Source organism: Camelus bactrianus, chromosome 10, assembly GCF_048773025.1.
Source record: "Camelus bactrianus isolate YW-2024 breed Bactrian camel chromosome 10, ASM4877302v1, whole genome shotgun sequence".
Taxonomy (NCBI): domain Eukaryota; kingdom Metazoa; phylum Chordata; class Mammalia; order Artiodactyla; family Camelidae; genus Camelus; species Camelus bactrianus.
The window spans coordinates 35,286,144-35,304,323 of record NC_133548.1 but is presented as its reverse complement, the minus strand read 5'-3'; the positions used below and the strand labels follow the sequence as shown (position 1 = coordinate 35,304,323).

At 39.5% G+C, this 18,180-nt stretch overlaps 2 protein-coding genes across 15 annotated transcripts in view; one reads left to right on the top strand and one right to left on the bottom strand.

Annotated features, from left to right (window-relative positions):
* HPS5 (HPS5 biogenesis of lysosomal organelles complex 2 subunit 2) overlaps positions 1 to 10,288 on the bottom strand; it is a 42,368-nt gene extending 32,080 nt beyond the window's left edge. For 8 of the 13 annotated variants that reach the window (XR_012509665.1, XR_012509666.1, XR_012509667.1 and 5 more), the window contains exons 1-6: positions 10,089 to 10,226; positions 5,966 to 6,129; positions 4,222 to 4,332; positions 3,979 to 4,043; positions 3,337 to 3,529; positions 2,014 to 2,147 (exon numbers count right to left, since the gene is read on the bottom strand). Coding sequence is in view for 10 of the 13 variants with exons in the window: in XM_074372276.1 (XP_074228377.1) it covers positions 2,014 to 2,147; positions 3,337 to 3,529; positions 3,979 to 4,043; positions 4,222 to 4,332; positions 5,966 to 6,073 (611 nt within the window). In the remaining 3 variants the exon portion in view is untranslated. Of the gene's footprint in view, positions 1 to 2,013; positions 2,148 to 3,336; positions 3,530 to 3,978; positions 4,044 to 4,221; positions 4,333 to 5,965; positions 6,130 to 6,538; positions 6,598 to 7,739; positions 9,895 to 9,984 lie in introns of those variants that run through there. The other 5 variants (XM_074372274.1, XM_074372272.1, XM_074372271.1 and 2 more) reach the window with 5 other exon arrangements.
* GTF2H1 (general transcription factor IIH subunit 1) overlaps positions 10,241 to 18,180 on the top strand; it is a 31,851-nt gene continuing 23,911 nt past the window's right edge. Inside the window, exons 1-2 of one of the 2 annotated variants that reach the window (XM_074372279.1) lie at positions 10,241 to 10,693; positions 17,635 to 17,803. In XM_074372279.1, the coding sequence (XP_074228380.1) occupies positions 17,650 to 17,803 (154 nt within the window). In that variant the 5' untranslated portion in view covers positions 10,241 to 10,693; positions 17,635 to 17,649. The remainder of the gene's footprint in view (positions 10,694 to 17,634; positions 17,804 to 18,180) is intronic. The other variant, XM_010964788.3, reaches the window with a different exon arrangement.

The window sequence follows — 18,180 nt, the reverse complement described above, 5'->3', positions numbered from 1 at the left end:
AGTAGAAGCTTTGGTTTAAAAAATGCTGTTTTGTTTGGCAGCAAATATAGCTTGAAATGAACAAAACTTTTAAAATACAAATAAAAAACTTTTAATTATTGTACTATCCATGTCCCCCCAAACTCAATTCTAGCTTACAGAAAACACTTCTAAAACATGTTAATTTTACAGTTGGCTTTTCTCATAACCAACTCTAGCCACAACCCTGTGAAAGGAAAAACAAATCATGAGCAACCCTACTGCACAGACAGAAAAATAAATCTCCACTTATTTAGCTCTTTATTCCATTTCACTAGATTTTCAAAACAACCCCAATAAGGTGTTAATTCAGTTCAATTTTCTGTCCACTTGTCAGAATTTCAGCCAAATTTCTGCATTGGCCTGTTTGGAAAACTTGAAAACCTATAGATGAAGAGTATTTTAAAACTAAGTGAAGCTAACAAATATTCTACCAAGATCTTAAAGGTGGATTTGCAGGCCAAAGGTCCAATGTCAAAGGATGTATTAGAAGGAAAAGAGGTAACAGGAAAGGCACAAAAGCAAGGCAGAAAGATTCTAGTTCGCCTCTTCCCAGCTGAGTGATGCCAGGCAAGTTCTATCACTCAGTGGGCCTAGGCTTTCTGATCTGCAAAAATGAAATGGTGATGCTAGATAATCTCCAGTTCTGAAAGTCCAACTTCATCACTGTTCTCATTCTGAAATAAGTCAGAACCAAGTACTTCATCCTGCCTAGTAGTTCCATCCATCCATTCCTACTGATCATTTGCATCTCAAAGCCTTGCCTCTCTGCTGCACAGTTAGGTTCTCTGATACCAGACACCTGCCACCTGCTATAACTGGTCTCCTTCCCACATGTCTTTCTCATCACAAGAAAATAAAAGCAAAGTACATCCTCTCCTCATCTTTCCCTCTACTATCTCTAACAGTTAGCATACATTCCTTCAAAACTTTTGAAATGAACAGTCTCCTGCTTTCCAGAAGTGCAGTCTTCTGAAATACAAGAATCCCTGGAAAAACATAAAAACTTTCCAATCCTCGATAGTTCCAAGGGAATCAATTTCCAAACCCTGATTTTTCACATGTACACTTTCTTAAAATGATCTGAGAACCCACCTACTTAATGTGACATTTAAGGCTGTTACTCTCAGTGTGGTGCCAATTTACCAACTAGATCTCCCACAACTCCCCTACTCAAGCCACACTAGCACATTTTGGAATATGCCTAATTCCTTTTCACCTCCCCTCAAGGGGCTGTTCTTTCCTCCTAGAATATCCTATCCCCTCTTAACCCTTTTCCTTCAAACTTCACCTACTAAATATCCCCATCAAAATTACTGGAGCTAGCTAGCTAGTGGGTCACTTGGGTTTATTACGCATTCTCTCTTCTTTTACATATACTTAAAATTCTCCTAGGAAATTTTTAAAAGAGGGGGTGGGTCCTGAGGAATATGGTAGTTGGCCATGGTCAATGGAGTGGGGAAAAAAAAACTGGCCAGTGAATATTTCCCTGCAGTGAAAATGGCTGAGGAACTTAAGCCATTCTCTGCTCTGGTACTTACACCTAGCTCCAACACACTTCTTTGCTATTCACTGGACCTTTGGCTCCACCCTAGAGATTTTGGAAAAATATCTGTGAGCTTCACAAAGTTCTTAATTATTTTCCGTTCAATTTTACCCTTTAGTAAAATTCTACTAAATACACAGCAAATTTCAACAACAAATTCAATCAAGGAAGACTTCCTGATTCCCCATATTGAAACAGGCCATTGTTTGGCCTTCCCTCATGGCACTTAGACTAGGCTTCTTGGTAGAATTAATTGAATATTTGTCTTAGTCACCCACTGGACTGTCTCAATCTCCTCTACTCTCTAACACTAGCTTTCACACAGCTTGTTCCTTATCAATACATCAATAACAGTATAACTGAATTGAGTGGTTTGGGCTAAATGACTTCTAAGTCCCTTCCTGCTCTAAAATTCTGTATTTCCAAGGACTCTTGGTTGATCAATATACCTCTCAGTGTCGCACAAGAAGGATCGAGTAAGTGAAGATATAAGTAGTCTTCCATCCAAATAATCTAACTGGACAACACAGGAGTCAACTGTTGTTATTGTCTGAACAGGAAACATCACAAAGGCAGCAGCTGCCTAAAGGGGATATGACAAGGAAATCAAGTTTATTTGTCTTCATGAATATACATAATCTCCTTCTCTTTATCTTTTACCTGAAAGTAACTTAGACAACAAATAAAAATTTTAAATGGGCTGAAATTTAATTCACCTTTTAGGATATCAAAGTTTCACTCATTTAAAAGTTTTGTGAAATAATTTGCTATATAACTGCAGAAGAGAATTCTTCAGGCTCTGTTTGTGATTATCTAATCTTAGAAGTTGGAATGAAAAAGGTAAAGTAAGTTCTGGAATATGGGAGAGTTTTTCACCAGTAGATAGTATTTCTCCCTTTGGAAAAAAAGACAAATTAGGGCTAAACTCTGTATAGAATTCCACCTGTATTTTGGATCAAAAATATATTAGGAATTAAGTGGTAACTTTGATAGGTCATTCTGAATATCTAATTCACACATCAAGAATATTCTTATGTGTTAATTAAAATAATTTAGCCAATGATAGTTGAGAGCTCTTCTTTTCTGCCAGGATCCTATGTGGAAGTAAGCCTATGAGAGACAAGTTCCCCACTTCTAATACAACAGCTCTGGAGGGGAGAGGCAGTGAGAAGCTGGTCAGCTCTGCCTTAACAACAGACTGGAGCATCCTGTTAGGGTAACCTGAGACTCAAGTCTTCTACACCAACAACTGTGGCAGGAAGCCTAGGGACCCACGCTGCTGAGCACAATCCAGGAAGTGCCTTTAAGGTTCTGTTCACAGTACGTTATATCTTCCTGAGAGAAAATATACCTAGACCCCTGAATTTCTTCTAAATGAGGACCTGGAAAATAGGAACTTGGGCAATTAGTACCATTTCTAGGTCTGCCATTTTATTCACACAACAAACAAACAGGCATCTTTTCTTTCCTAACAGCCTAGTATTAAAGAATGCTCTATTCAAGTGAGCCATGCAGGTGAATTATGGAGTAATGTAACAGACAACGTGCAAATTATTGAAGTGAGCTCACAGAAGCCATTCTGCAATCATATCAAGCTAAACCAGGCTACCACACATACTACATGCAAACAATTCTCCTCAAAATTAATAGTCTGGGCTCTAGACCAGTCCCCCAAGAAAGACAGTAGGAAAAATTGTGTCCTTTAATTGAAATTCTCTAAGACAATACCTTATATTTCACCCACATACACAAAGAACTGGACTGGTTCTCACCTTTGCTTGTTTAGAAGTGTTGAGTTTGATGGCAGAAACTTTCCCCATATGATCACCTACAAAAACTCTAAGAATAGCTGTATCCCAACAGAGAGATGTAATTTTTCGGCCTTTGTGTTCTGAAGACACATAAATTCTTTCTGGTTTTCCACGACGCTCTTGATTTAATTCCCAAACAACTACAAGACCTTGACTGCAAGAAATGAGTCACAGAAGCAAATTTTTGGCAATGGTGAATAAGATCACAGTATTGACTATATTAAATATACATGCAAACTCTTATTCTTCTGAAAAGATAAAGTAGAAAGTCAAGGTATTAATTTCTTTGCTTTAGTCCACCAATCTAACATAATAGGACAACTTAGATGTTCTAAATTATCTCTGCTACCTTTCTCTTTTAAGGTCACGGAAATGTTGTTGCTTCATATTAGCCTTTTCCACAAACCCAAGGGTGACCAACTGTCTGTCCTAGTTTACTTGGGTCTCAGAGGTTTCCCACAACATGGGACTTTCAGTGCTAAAACAGAGACAGGTCCAGGCAAATCAGGATGATTGGTCACACTACCTAACAAACACACAACTACATTTGTCAACTTAAAAAGCTTTTGGAAAAGATCAAATAGTTTTAACACAGCTTCTCACCTGGTAGCTACAGCAACATAATCATCATCATGTAAACAACAGGCGACCTGAGAAATTGCACCTTCCTAGAGCACAGAAGGTAAAATATTAGGCAGCTCCTCAAAAATGGGTAAAGTTTTATGTTTCAATCTCAAGGTTTACATTACTCTTTTATTCTAAGTGATTACTTGTAATGGAGAAATTCACGTTTATGAAAGATACTCCCTACGGATGGTATAAGACAGGGCTACCCCTTAATCTTACCCTGTGTGAAAGGAAAATCCTGTGCTTCCAGCCTTCTTTCTGAATGAGATTGAGTCCTCCTCCTGAAGTGCCCAAGGCTAGCCATTTTCGAGACACAGCTAAGCTTGTACACTAAAAACACAGAAACAGGCAAGTGTGAGATTGCCACAGTCACTTAACCAAATAAACTATCTACTAGAAATAAATACTGAAGATCTGTGTCAGGTTCCTCCTCCTACCCCACCCACTGTCTTGTCAAACATCATGGTACTCACACTCTCATTCTAGAATAGTGAAAGACACAGAAGGAAGAACATGTCGATTTTAAATGTTTAACTGAATCTCAAAATGGCTGAATAGGCTCAATTGTATAAATGAGTAACTTTCTCTTGGCAAAAGCCAGCTACTAGCCCATTCATCTTCCGTGTAATTGGGCTAGGTCATTCCAGCGCTGACCACAGGAAGATCAAGTAAGTCTCCAGGGGATAAAGCAGCCACTTTAATCATCTGCTCCCATATACCATTTCTAGTCTGCATAACTGGCACAAAACACTCACAGCTCTGAGAGCAAGTGAGCCTGCAGGACACAGATGCAGGTCATCGTACCACTATGTCTCTCCACACCTTCAGCCTGCTGATTCCTCCCCTATCTACCAGAGAAAACAGGGGCCCTACTGTGCCCAAAACCTTGTGGCAAAAATGACTGGTCGGCGAACAGACATTCCTAACCCTCTTCGACCTTGTTGCTTCCCACCATAGAAGCTGGAAAACCTACATCTTCATTTACCCAGTTTCTTTTGCACTGTGGGGAAGCCTTGTGATTCAAATCCAGCTGATGAGGCTAAGTCTGCTGGGGTTTCCTAGAAAGCTTTACCCTTCCACATAAATGGTAGAATCTGAAGAAAAGAAAGTCTTTATCCTTGGCCCCCTCTTTTTTGCCTGAGGTGCTAATGGAGACATTAAGACTGGAGCCAGGACTCTTACTTTGCAACTGAGACTAATAGCCAATGAACAAATGATGGTAGAACAAGAAAGATGGAGAGCTTGGGTTCTCAGGAACGTCACTGGCCACTACACTAAACCCAGAAACAATAACCTCCAACAAAATTATAAACACCTTTATTGCTTAAGCCATTATTGAGAAGGTTTTCTGTAACTTGCAACTAAAGAATGTCTAACTGGTATCAACCTTTACAATTGTTGCTCATATTACTTTGCCTATTACTTTCCATTCTCCCTTTGCTCAGAGACTGGAAAGGAGCTTTGGGGTGGGAGCAAAAGTGTAAGAATGCAATTATTTTGGAATTGGTTATGAGACTGTTCTTTACTATGTCATTCCTGGGTTTAAAGCTAATTTTTAGCCCTGCTCCCTAAAACAGAGGGTACTTCAGACTCCTTGTCTTGGAATGAACTTAGTATACCTGCAGTGGTTTGTACTGCTCAAAATGCAATGGGGTATACTCATTTATATCTATTTTATTTTCAATCAAATACACTGCTTTCTGAGAGAAGACAGCAAGATAAGAAGGAAAAAATTCAGCAATCAATATCATGGTCTCCAAGGATGGGAAAGAAGAATTCAAATGACTGATTAAAAAATAAATCAAGAAAATCTATGAACATATTACTCCTATGTGAGGTATTACTAGCACAGGCAAGAACACCCAAAACTCCATAAAACATAGACAACACGGGTGCATGCAACAGAGAGCACACAAAAATATGAATATGAAAATAAAACTGACATAAAGATCAAGAAAATCACCTTTAGACGAGTGGAGTCCAGCCTCAGGGCTGAAAGTAATGGATCCAGAGACTCGAACTCTGCAAGAACATGGCTGTAGGACTCCGGTATCACAGGCACAAAGGTCATTTAGCCTGAAAGCTCAAACTCCGTTGAGTAATAGGCACAGTACTCCTGAATCAAACCTGCAAAAATATGATTTAAGACGCTCACCACTCATTCAGCAAGTATTTAATGTGTAGGTTGAGAAAATTGGGAAACATGAGAAAGGGACAAGGATCCCTACTCTGGAGGTGATTAGCATCCAGGTGGAAAGAAAACATGCAGAGGTAATATTATATGCAATCATCAGCTTGTACGATATCATTCCCTGACTCTAAAACTCCCAGAGAATAAAATCCAGATTCTCAAGGCCCTCCACGATCCTATCCCACTCTACTTATGTAACAGTGGGAGAAGTGGAATGGACGCTGCGGGATAAAAGGTGAGAATTCCTAACTTAAGTAAAGTCTTCTCAGCCTTTCCACTTGTCATTTTATTAAGTACCGTGGATGAAGAAAAATCAGGATTACTAAGACAAACAGTGTTGCTCACCATCCAGTTCTACAAGGGTTAAGTTGTACTCCACTGCAGTTGCTGATCGACAGTGCCCTCTGGGAGGAAATTAACACAACAGTATGAGGCACCGCTTGCTTTGGACAAGCAGCCCCCTTAAGCTCGCTAGACTAGATGTATATCCCAGGAAGAAGTTTAATCTCCCCAGATTCTTGCATCTTCCCATACTAAAATCATTCACTTGGATATCTGTTCTTTATGATTAGCAATAATCTTTTACCAAGATGTAGGCTTGCCTGCACTTATTTTCTAGCCAAAAATCTCATATAAACTGTCTTCTCCCCTACCTCTTCAGAGCAGTTTCCTCAGAGCTAACTGAATGACTATCTCCCAGGTTACAGTTCTCAGCAAGACCCTGAATAAACTCTAACCTGTTATATTGTTTGACTTTCTCTAAGTTGACTGCTTCTAGCAGAATATGAGGCACAGTGGTGCAAACAAGACAAATCAAGTAATTCCAGAAATCAGTCACTTTATAATCATATGGGGAGAAAAAGACAAATCACACACACACACACACACACCCAGAGCCCTCATAAGGGAAACATAAGCAAAGTAATACATTGGAACTTAGAGGACAGACAAATCACGTTGAGTTTAAAGTAACCACAGAACTGGGGGGAGGGTACAGCTCAAGTGGTAGAGCTTATCATGCACAAGATCCTGAGTTCAATCCCCAGTGCCCCCATTAAAAAAAAAATTAATAAATAAATCTAATCACCTCCCACCACTAAAAAAGTTAGTTAATTAAAAAAAAAATTAAGTAACCACAGAAAGTGGTAGTGAAGTAGCCCTGGACCTGAGTAGGCTTTTATCGGAAGGAAAAGGGAAAGGACAGCAGGTAGGGCAGCAATAAGCAAAGATACAGTGGATATATTTGGAGAATACAAGTTTAGTCCTTGGTTGAAACACAGGACACAAGCCATGGAATAATGAAAACTAAAGCTGGGATAGTAACTCAGGCACAAGTTACAAAGCACTCTGAATCTCAAACCAAGGAACCCAAATTTTAATTCGGCAAAAAAAAATTTTTTTAATTCAGTAGGCAACAGAAAGGCACTGAAGGATTTAGTGTTGGGAGGTCACATAATTTCTGTGAAGTGCTGTGGGCAGACACCAGAAAACAAAGATTTGAGATAAGGGTTGCATAGTGAGGAAGTAAAGATGTCTCTTCACTTACTCAAGAAATCTGGTGGAAAAGGAGAAAACCTCTCTTGATCTTGTGAGCAAGGGAGACTCAATAAACAGATTTGTAGGCAGTAGCTAAAAGAAGTCTTTAGAATGAGAGGGACTGAAGATACAGGAAAAAGAAGATACAATTACCATACAAGATCCTAAAGAAGATAGAAACGAATAACATTGAGACCACAGTGGCTGTCTCTTCCACTCATAATCTTAAAACAAACTCTGAGATGGATAGGCCATTTGCCCTTGATCTCAGTGAAGAGAGAATAATCTGGAATTTATGATCTAATGGGGTAAAAAAACCTAGTAAGTTTCTATTTTTCTGAAAAAGACTTAATGGAGATGAGAATGGAAAAAGAACAGCACAATGTCAGTTCTCAAGAGAAGCTGCTGTTAAGCCAACTCCAAATTTATACTTTTCTTTGCGCTTGTTCTCTCTGAAATGACTCCGTTCCCTCCAGGTCTCCTTATCCAAAATCTGCCTAGCCTTTCAGGCCCAGAAGTCCCATTTCCCAGAATTCTCAAAATGGAAGACTCAAAGGTAACTCAGTGCACACAATCATGCAATTCAGGAATTAGTCTTACCCTTGATCCCTGAACATTTGCAGGGAGGGAAAGGAAGTGTTCCATCTCACAAAGCTGCCCATTCCACTCCTCCACAGCTCTCACTGTTATATGACCCTTTTTTTACTGTGGTGCTGAAACCTGATGACTTGTAGCTTTTATTAATTATTCCTAATTGTGGCTTCTACAGTTTAAGGGAATATGTTTACTCCATCCAAAACAGTCGTTTGGTATTTGAAAACTGTTGTAAGTTCTTTAACATGACATGACACTTTACAGATTCCTCTCTGTTCTGGTCAGCCTTCTACTCAGACACTTTAGTCTGCCTGAAAATGTGTCTAGAACTGAACATAAAACTCCTTATGTAGCTGGATACACAGAATAGAGCTGAAGCACTAACTTTCTTGATCTGAACACATTTCTATACTATCTCCTAAAATAGCATCAGATGTGTTTTTAAAGTAGCCTCCTCACACATTTGATTCAACAGAGCAAGCAGTTAAATAAAACCCAAAGAATTTTTCATATAGAATGAGTATAATCTTTCTAGCCAGTACCCAGATACAGTAGAATTAAGCTCAAATTGAAAGCTGCTATTAACCAAATATGACAATGGATGTATAAAGTACCTAGAAATTTGAAAAAACTATTCAAACAAGGACAGAATGTTGATAATTGTTAAAGTTGCGTTAGGTGTACATGAAAGTTCATTATGTTATACCACTGCTGTCTATGCTTGAAATTTTCCTGGTAAGATCTTTTTTAAAGTACTTTCTTAACAATAAGAAATTCTGTACAAACTTACAATACTTACCCTGACATAATCTATGATCTTATCCTTATTTCTTTTTCCATCTTCATCTCCACCATATCCTCTGTCCTATTCTACAGCTATACAGAGCTATCTCTTATTCCTCTTTCATTCTATGAACTTTCTGTGGCTCCATGATTTAATACATCCTTGAATCTTCCTCCATGTAATATAACCCTATCTTCCTGCAATGCCGAGTAAACTACTACTTCCGTTAAGTCTGACACACCTCGAGCCTAGCAAAACACTAAACAAATAGAAGGTGGCCATAAATGCTCACTAAAGTCAACGAAAAAAACTTTCTGAAGAGTTGGCTTGCCCAAGGTCACAGAGCTTATAAGAAGTAGAGCTGAGACTAGAATCCACTAATTCTGAGTCCAAATCTAGTCATCTTTCCATTTCCCAGCATTACTTGATGGTAACATAAATGAGTAGTAGGATCAAGAAAAGGCTTTTCTCATCGCCCTAATACTCATTTTACTTTTAATGGACCAGTGTTTGCTGCTCGAACATCCAATGCAAATCACGCTCTTTTCCCCACCGGGTGCGTGGAAGAAGAGGAAGCGAAAGAGAGAAGGCAGAGAGCAACAATTAAAGATACTATGCGAAAGGGAAGTAGATTTCCTCATTTCTATAATGGGCTCTTTCCACCCAAGAAGTAATAGAGAACAACTCTCCACCTCAGACAGAGAAATGGCGACTCGCTCATTCATGCATTCAACATGCCTTGCATGCACTACTGGGGACAGTTCCTGCCCATAAGCTCCCTGCCTAACTTTTTAACAGCAGCAACTTTAATAGTGTATTCAGATCTCTTAAGGAGAGGAGCCTCAGTAATCAAGTTTTCAAAGTCAGGCTCACAGACCAGCAGCCCGTAGGTCTCATCCCTGCTCCACCATCTCCAGGCCAGTAGCCCCGAACTTTCAGCGGAGCACATACTCTCTCCCAGCTGGACGCCGGGACACTCACCACGCACCGTGAGCCACACCGGAGCTTCAGTTTCTCCTCCCGCCCCGCCTCTCACGGCTTACGTCATCCCAGAGCGTCGGGGACGCTGGGAATACGCTGTTAACGGCATTTCCTCATCACGTGATGGGCTACGCCCCTGCTTGAGCGTGGTCCCTCCCCCTCAGGCCGCGGTCACAATTACGCTCTCTGCGGCCTGCAGTCAGCTGGCCATTGCTGGCCGAAGATGCAACGCCAACCGGGACCGGAGGAGTTCTAGGCCAAAGGGGTGAGCCAGCCAGGATCCTGGGAGCCCTCACCACTTAAAGCTGGCAAGAGGAAATGAAACAGGCGGGCACCAGCGGGGGAGGGAGGTAACTAGCGGAAGGTGTCATGGCGGCCGCTCTCTGGGGTCACGTGCCTCGCAGACCCGCCTTAGTACTTCCGGTCACGTGCCCTCAGAGTTCTCGCAGCCAGCGATGGAGGCGAGACCCCCCAGTAACAGAGGCGGCGGCGACGGCGGTGGCTACTGGGTTTCTGCCCCTTCCCGGCAGCGTCTTTGAGAAGCGCAGCGGAACTCGATCCAGCCCGGTTACTTACTCCCTGCCCAGGGTCGTAGCTCCCACCTGGTAAGTTTAAACCGAAGAACAGGGATGGGTGGGTGGGTGAGGAGCTGACAGGCCTGGGGGCCGCGGGACGGCGCGGAATCTGCCCCTTTTTCCTGTGTCTCTGTTGCCATCGCCACAGCTTTCAGGCCTGCCGTCACGGTAGCTCTTTATTATCTTGAAGGGGGAAGAGGCGACCCCTAATCTACTTGCTTGTGGGAAGCCTACCCCTCTACTGGGAGCAGGGACTCAAAGATTTACCCAAAGCTGAGATCAGACTTGGCTTCTGAGAATGAAGGACGTGGAGGCCTCTCTCTGGCGGGGGAGAGAGAAAATGTTAGAAAATGTGCTGTTGAGTGTTTCGGTTTCTGTAAGGGAAAAGCTTTCACCTTAGTGTCCGCACACCTTTTGCTTCACCTGTCAATCCTGCCACTCTTAAAACCTTCTTAACACATGTGCCAGTTCACCACACACACACCAGGTTTTGGTCCGTAGCCAATCTGATCATCTTTAAGATAGACAGCCAACACATAGAAGTATATAATCATTTTAGAAATTCCCCAACGTTCTCAGGCTAAATTGATTAAGGGGGTGTATTAGGTTGACTCTTAAACGCCCGTTTCAGGGGTGTAAAACTGGGGGAGAGGAGAAGAAAGATAAAAGACCTAGCCTTTTGTCTATCAGAAGACCCAGTTTTTAAAACACAGAAAACAAGTGGTTTAAAATATACCTTGCGTTAAGTATTTGACTCCATAGATGAGTGGAACAGTTTGTCCCCATGAACGGGAACCCCAGTATATAAAGCAGCATGCTCTGGTAGAATTGAATTTGAGAGTGCCCAGCCCACCCACTCAGCCTTCCCTCTTGAAACAGTTTGAAAACCACTGAATTGAGCTTTGGTAACTAAGCCAAGTTGCCAACCCTTTGACCCTTTGTAAAAGTCACAACTAGAACAAATGAGATTGAGATGTCACAACAGAGGGGAAGATAACCTCTAGTATCAGGCTTACGGCTCACAAAAGGACTAGCCTCTGGAAAGAACTTTGTACCTTTTAGCAGACCTAAATCCCTCATTTGGAAAGGAGGGAAAGATAATTTGGGGCAATTAAACCTGCTGCTACTCTCACTCAGCTGACACTTCACAGTGCAGCACATTGATAGATTTGAGTCTCTCCTAGGTATTATTAAATACACATGCTAGTGCTAATGCAAGAAAATAATAATAATAACCCACACAAATGCAAAGAGAGCTCTTTAAAAATATTAAGAAGGTTGGTGCAAAGAGAGAAGACTCAGTTAAATATAAAGAACCAAGTGCTCAGCTCCTGTCAGTTGTGGCTGCTTCCTGTATGTACTGCCCTCAAGGCTTAATGTTGTCTCCCTGCTGGTCTGTCTTTACACCTTTTAGCCCTACTTTCCTGTGCTGCTGATTTTTCCTTACCATCGGAACGTCTGGTGTACTTTGTGCTTTCCTAGCATTTTGATCACTATTTCTACTTTATGGATACTGCTGGTTGAGGTGTCTTTGTCCCTTACTCTTTTCTGTCTTTCCTGTCTTCAAGGTGGCGGTGTCAGGCATCCAATAGTCCCTCCTTTCTCCACTTTGATTACCAACTGATTGCTCTTTCAATTTTGGTATTGTACTCTTGTTAGCATGCAGTATTTATTAGTGAATGTGAGCATGTATTTCTCTCTGTCTTGCGTCTCTGGGGCGTTTTCCTCCTCCTGCCTCTCCCTGCACTGCTGTAAAAAGAAAAAGTGCTTAATCTAAAAATTGCTACCTCAGTTATTCCCCTTAACATCTTCCTTGTGTATGTAACTATCCTTAAAACAATATCTGGTCATTCTTTATCTACTTTCAAGGTCTTATTCCCTCTGGTGCTGAATTGTTAAAATTTTTTTGGATTGCCTGATGGCAAGCAGCATTCCAAATCTCCATTTTGTTCGCTGGCAGACACAGAAGTCCTCTAATAATAATCCTCCTTTTAGAGGGTGATAGAGTTTCTATTTCACTTGTTGCCTTTTTTTCTGCCCCATTTATTTCTGCACATTGGGGAAGGGGATATAAGTAATGGAAATGCAGAGATACGGGATGTAGAAAATGGAAATTGAAAGATTTCTCCTGAATATTTTCAAATTTTTCCTATCCTTATTTATTTACAAGACAGTTACTGGAATCTGTGAGGAATGGTACTCTGATAGAGAACTTCAGGGCTTCCAGGAGTTTAGCTGAGGATGTATGTGCAAAGATTTCTTGTTGGGTCTCACCAAGATTATATTCCTTTAAAAACAGAGATCTTAAATAGATGTCGCAGATATTTATTGAACTCTTCCTATAGGCCAGAGCATGCTGCTGCGTGCTGTATTGCAAGGAACACAACACATGCAGCCTCTGCCCTTCTCAGTGAAGCTTGCAGTCTATCGGGGTAGACAGGCATTAAAAGAATTACTTTAAAAATGTATTACCATAGTGGTAAGTGCTGTAAAGAGAAGATAGGAGACCTTGCCTGGTAACTTTGAAGCTTAGAGTAGACTGAAAAAGTGAGTAAAAGCCAGTTAATAGGAAAGGAGGAGAATGTGCAGAGGCTCAGAGCAAGGCATGTATGTACATTTAGCTTCAGGCAAGAAGATATTTAACTGCAAATGAATTAATAAGTTTACTGGAGGATCTTGCTATTTAAAGAAGTCTTGTGGCAGATTATTTCATGAAGTAAATAATCTTCCAAGTAAAGCTAGATCTACTTCAAGCCACTTTGTTTAAATGTAACTGCACAGATATATTTTGTAAAAAAAGTATTTTGTGGCTCTTACAGAGATCTACTAGAAAGAAGTTTTTGCCACTCAAGGAACCACTGTCAAAAAAAGTCTAAAAGTCACAGAAGTCGATACAGGATTGCCCCCACTGTTCTATTGAACTTCCTAAAACTGTTCCTTGTACAATTAGCAGAAGTGCTACAGATGACCAGGGAAGTTTGCCAAGCAAGTTAGCTGTGAGACCATTGACTTGTAATTCACAGTGTTCAGTAACTTATCTCTGATATATTTTTAAAGCTCCCCCTAAGTGGATTTTAATATGAATGGTTTTACATAAGTTACATAAGAGGATGTGTTTTTCCCAACTGATTTAAAGTAGCCATTTAAATCTAATTTATTCTCCACTTTACAGTTTCCCCACCTTCATTCATCTTTCTTCCTTACCTTTCCATTTCAGAAATTTTTTGTTCTTTTCCAAACCTAATACTTTTTATTTGTTCCCGTAAGCTCAGTTAGTTGAGGGCTTACTTTATCAGCTGTCCTTGCTCACTGTCTGTCCTCCATATATGTACATACTTAGAGCTGTCTTGTAATTATCTGCTTATCCCCCTCCACACACCCTCTCCCATCTATCTCAGATTTTAATTCATGTTTCCTGATATATGGGTTGTATGGTATGCATTACATAGTACAGACAGGCTTTCTCAAAACTTTTAATAGGTATATATTTGATATAATGAATATTAGAAAATACTGAAATTTAATTATTCATAGGCATAAGTTTTTATTTATAAAGTTTTAACACTAAGTAAAAATAATACACATATTCTAGAAATTGAAAATAACAAATATTTTAATTTTTACCCACACTAACACCCCTGACACTTTCCCATGTTAACTTATAAATGTGGTTTAATAGAGAATAAACTCTTGGAAAAACATTTTTAATAACTGCTTTTCTCATTACAAAACACGCATTTATTGTAGATAATCCAGAAAACAAAAAGATCATTCAAATCATCTGTAATCCTATCACCACAGGTAATCACTATTAAATTGGGTATATGTTCCTCTCATACATATTTGCAAAACAGCATAATGGAACTCCAAGGTCAGACTGACCCACATTCAAACCCAGTTCTACTTCTTGATGCTTTGGGAAAGCATCTTGATCTCTCAGACCCAGTTTCCTGTATCTGCAGAATGGAACTAATAATAGAACCTACCTCAGGATTGTTAACTGGGGACTGAATGAGATAATGCCTACCAAGAGTTTAGTCCAATGCCTGGCACATAAGTATTCAGTATATCTTAGGGTTTTTTTTAAATTTAAGAATATGAAGCCAAACTCCATGGGTTTTTTTTTTTTTTTTTGCTTCCTTTGATCACCTAACAGTGTATCATTTTCATGTCATTAAGTAGTCTTTTAAAACAGTGATTTTTAGACTTTTTAAGCAACCCTCTAATCAGAATCTTACAAGGACATCAAATGAGTTAAAAGATGGTAATATATGAAGAATTTTGACCATTTATCATATATGATACATGGATATCAAAACGAGATTGTAAAATGGCATGCGGAAATGTTTTCAGTGGTGAGTGAAAAACAAGATAGTTAACTTGGCTGTATTTCATGATTACATTTGTAAGGTCATGATTACGTTTGTAAGGTGGATACAGGAAAAATAAGCATAATTTAAAATTAAGAAAATTAAAGTTAAGGTTGTGGGGTTATGGAAATTTTTTAATCCCTTTTTGTTATTGAACTTACTAGGCTCTGTCCCAACATTTCCAAATGCCCACACAATACAGACTATCTCCACCTGCATGACTCAACAGCACTTCACACTCATCGTGTTCAGAACTAAATTCCTTGTCTTCACTTTCAAACCTGTTTTTCCTTCTGTTTCTGTAAATGGCATCACTGTATTCATGACAGTAAGGCTTAGAAGTGGGAGATAGCAAGCAGCTGTGACACCTCCTGCAGCATTTAAAATACCTATTCATCCTGCTTCCTCAGCCCTACTCCTTGTCCTTCTCTCTCCATTCTCACTGTCACTAACCTAGGTCAGGCCCTTTCTGGTCCCTTTCTTCAGACTCTTTCATATTGCCACACATTAATTTCCTATATTATAAATCACTCCCCTGTGGAAAAGTCTTTAGAGATTATTTGATGTTTACCACATAGTGGGACATTCTCCACTATCTGCCTCCATCTTAAGTCCACTAACTGCCTTCATACCTCACTGGTCCCCGTCCCCATCGTCAACTTTGTGCTTCATCCAGAGCAGGCTACTTAACATTCCTGCAGTTTCAAGCATTTGCCCCAAGCCATCCGTTTTCCCTGTAATGCCTATTTCCTTTTCTCTCAAAATTCTCTTTCAAGACCCAGTTCGTAACTAGCATGTATAAAAAAGAATAAGCTACTGATATGTGATACGGTGAATTTCAAAAACTGTTAAGCAAAAAGCCAGAGACAAAAGAGTACATACTGTATGATTCTATTTATATCAAATCCTAGAACAGCCCAAAATTAATCTGTGATGATAGAAATCAGAAAACAGTTGCTGGAGGGTAGGAGGAAGAGAATTGACTAGAAAGGAACATGAAGGAATTTGGGGGGTGGGAGAGGGTGGTGGAAATGTTCTCTCTCTTGTTCTGGGTGATGGTACACAGGTATATACAGTTGTCAGAACACATCAAACAGAACACCTAAGACCTGTGTATTTTGTTGTTTCGTTAATTATACCTGAATTTTTTTAACTGCCCTAAGATATTTATGACAGATCTTTGACAGAGCCTCTCATGTGAAGAAATTAATCACCTCTACGTTTTGTCTCCATTTGGGGACTTCACACATTTTAATTTGTATTCACTAACGTGCACGCGCGCGCACAGCCCAATCTTGCTCACTAGAATGGAAGCTCTCTGAAAGCAGAAATCACTACTGGCAGACATACATCTTTGGATAATCCCCAGACTTCTTGGCTCTTTACAGAATTATTGAATAAATGTATTCACACTGACCCTTTTTGATTTCCATTCTTGTGGAGGAATAGCCTACAAGGAAACCTATGAAAGGGAAGATCTAGCTACTTAAAACTCAGAATCAACTTCAGAGAAATTGAATTTTCACTTTTTTTTTTTTTCACTTGTTTCTTTGATTTCTAAATCACTGCCTCAGTGAATAAGAAATATTACATTAAAACTCCACTTGTTTTGCTTGGCACATTTGAGTCATATGACATCTAGATATGCTAACTTCTCAGAAATTATACTTTATTCCTGAAGAAGTAAATGTTTTTAAATTCTATTTTAAATCATTCCTTTAGGACTAAAAACTGAAGTTATAGCTTAATCAGAAATGGCAGATATGTGGCATTTGTGCTACCACTTTCCCCATCCTGGCCCATGCCAGACTTTATCAATCATGGCATCTTCCCTATTGAGCCCAGACAACCTCAAATTCCTTTTCAGCCTCATATTCCAGGTAGCCACACAAAAGGCTCTAGGATTTGGGTTGGGCAGCTAAGATTCCCAGGATTGGGAGAAGTGGAGGGCAGCTCCAGGCTGTTTCCTAGGTAACAGATTAGCCATGTAGAAATGAATCTTCGGCCAAGACATGGAGAGCAGTTGAAGACATTTGATTGTTAAAAGATGGGGGAAATAGCATCTGAACTGTTAGGTCTTAAATTCTTTCAGTTTTATTTTTAAGCACACAGGAAGAAACTTAGACCAGGTTTTAGCTCTGGGAGTGGTTCTAGGAAGGTCACACAAACCCAGTGACCCTTAGGTTTTTCAGTTAAAACAAATTTGAACTAAATATCCAGTAGGGTGCTGTGTAATTTTAAAGTTCAGCAATTCTAAATGTAGATTAAAGACCCCATATTTGTAGTCAAATCATACATTTTAGGATTTAAGACTATAACTGAGGGAAACAGAAAATTGAAAAATACTCTGATTAGCATATGTAGAAATGGTTTGAAAACTGCCAAATGTTATAAATTATGATGTATAAATTTACACCTGTGATGTGAGCAAAATGAAAATTGATTTTAAAGGAATAATACCACACGGCTTTATCTTCAAATTTGAATAAAGGAAGAGAGGATTTTTTTCCTCCATATTATTAATTTTAGATTTGGAAGGAACTCGTAGAAGTAAGCAAATCCAACCCTGATAGAGATGTGAAATCTTTTTGTCTCTTTTAGCACCTTTTAGCCATCATGGCAACTTCATCTGAAGAAGTTTTGCTGATTGTAAAGAAGGTGCGACAAAAGAAGCAGGATGGAGCTCTATACCTTATGGCAGAAAGAATTGCTTGGGCGCCTGAAGGCAAAGATAGATTTACCATCAGCCATATGTATGCGGATATTAAATGTAAGTCAGTTCTAGTAAGGTCTGATGTATGTCATATTTGTTAGTAATTTTGTAAGAAGATTGCTTATACAGTCTTAGTTGGTTTTTTATTATAATATGTTCACAAAGAATCAACCGTACGGAAATAATTACAAAGTAGGATCACAGTGTATATTATTCTGTAACCTGCATTTTCTACTTAGTAATAGAACATATACAGTTTTACATGTGTAAATCTACCTCTTGTAAAGATCTCCACACATACCTTCTTTTAAGAGTTGGATAGATAATAGTCCACTGAATGGATGTACAATCATGTATTTAACCAGTCCTCTGTTGAAGAACATTTAGGAAGTTTCCAGAGCTTTGTAATTGAAAACGATGTTGCAGTATAGATC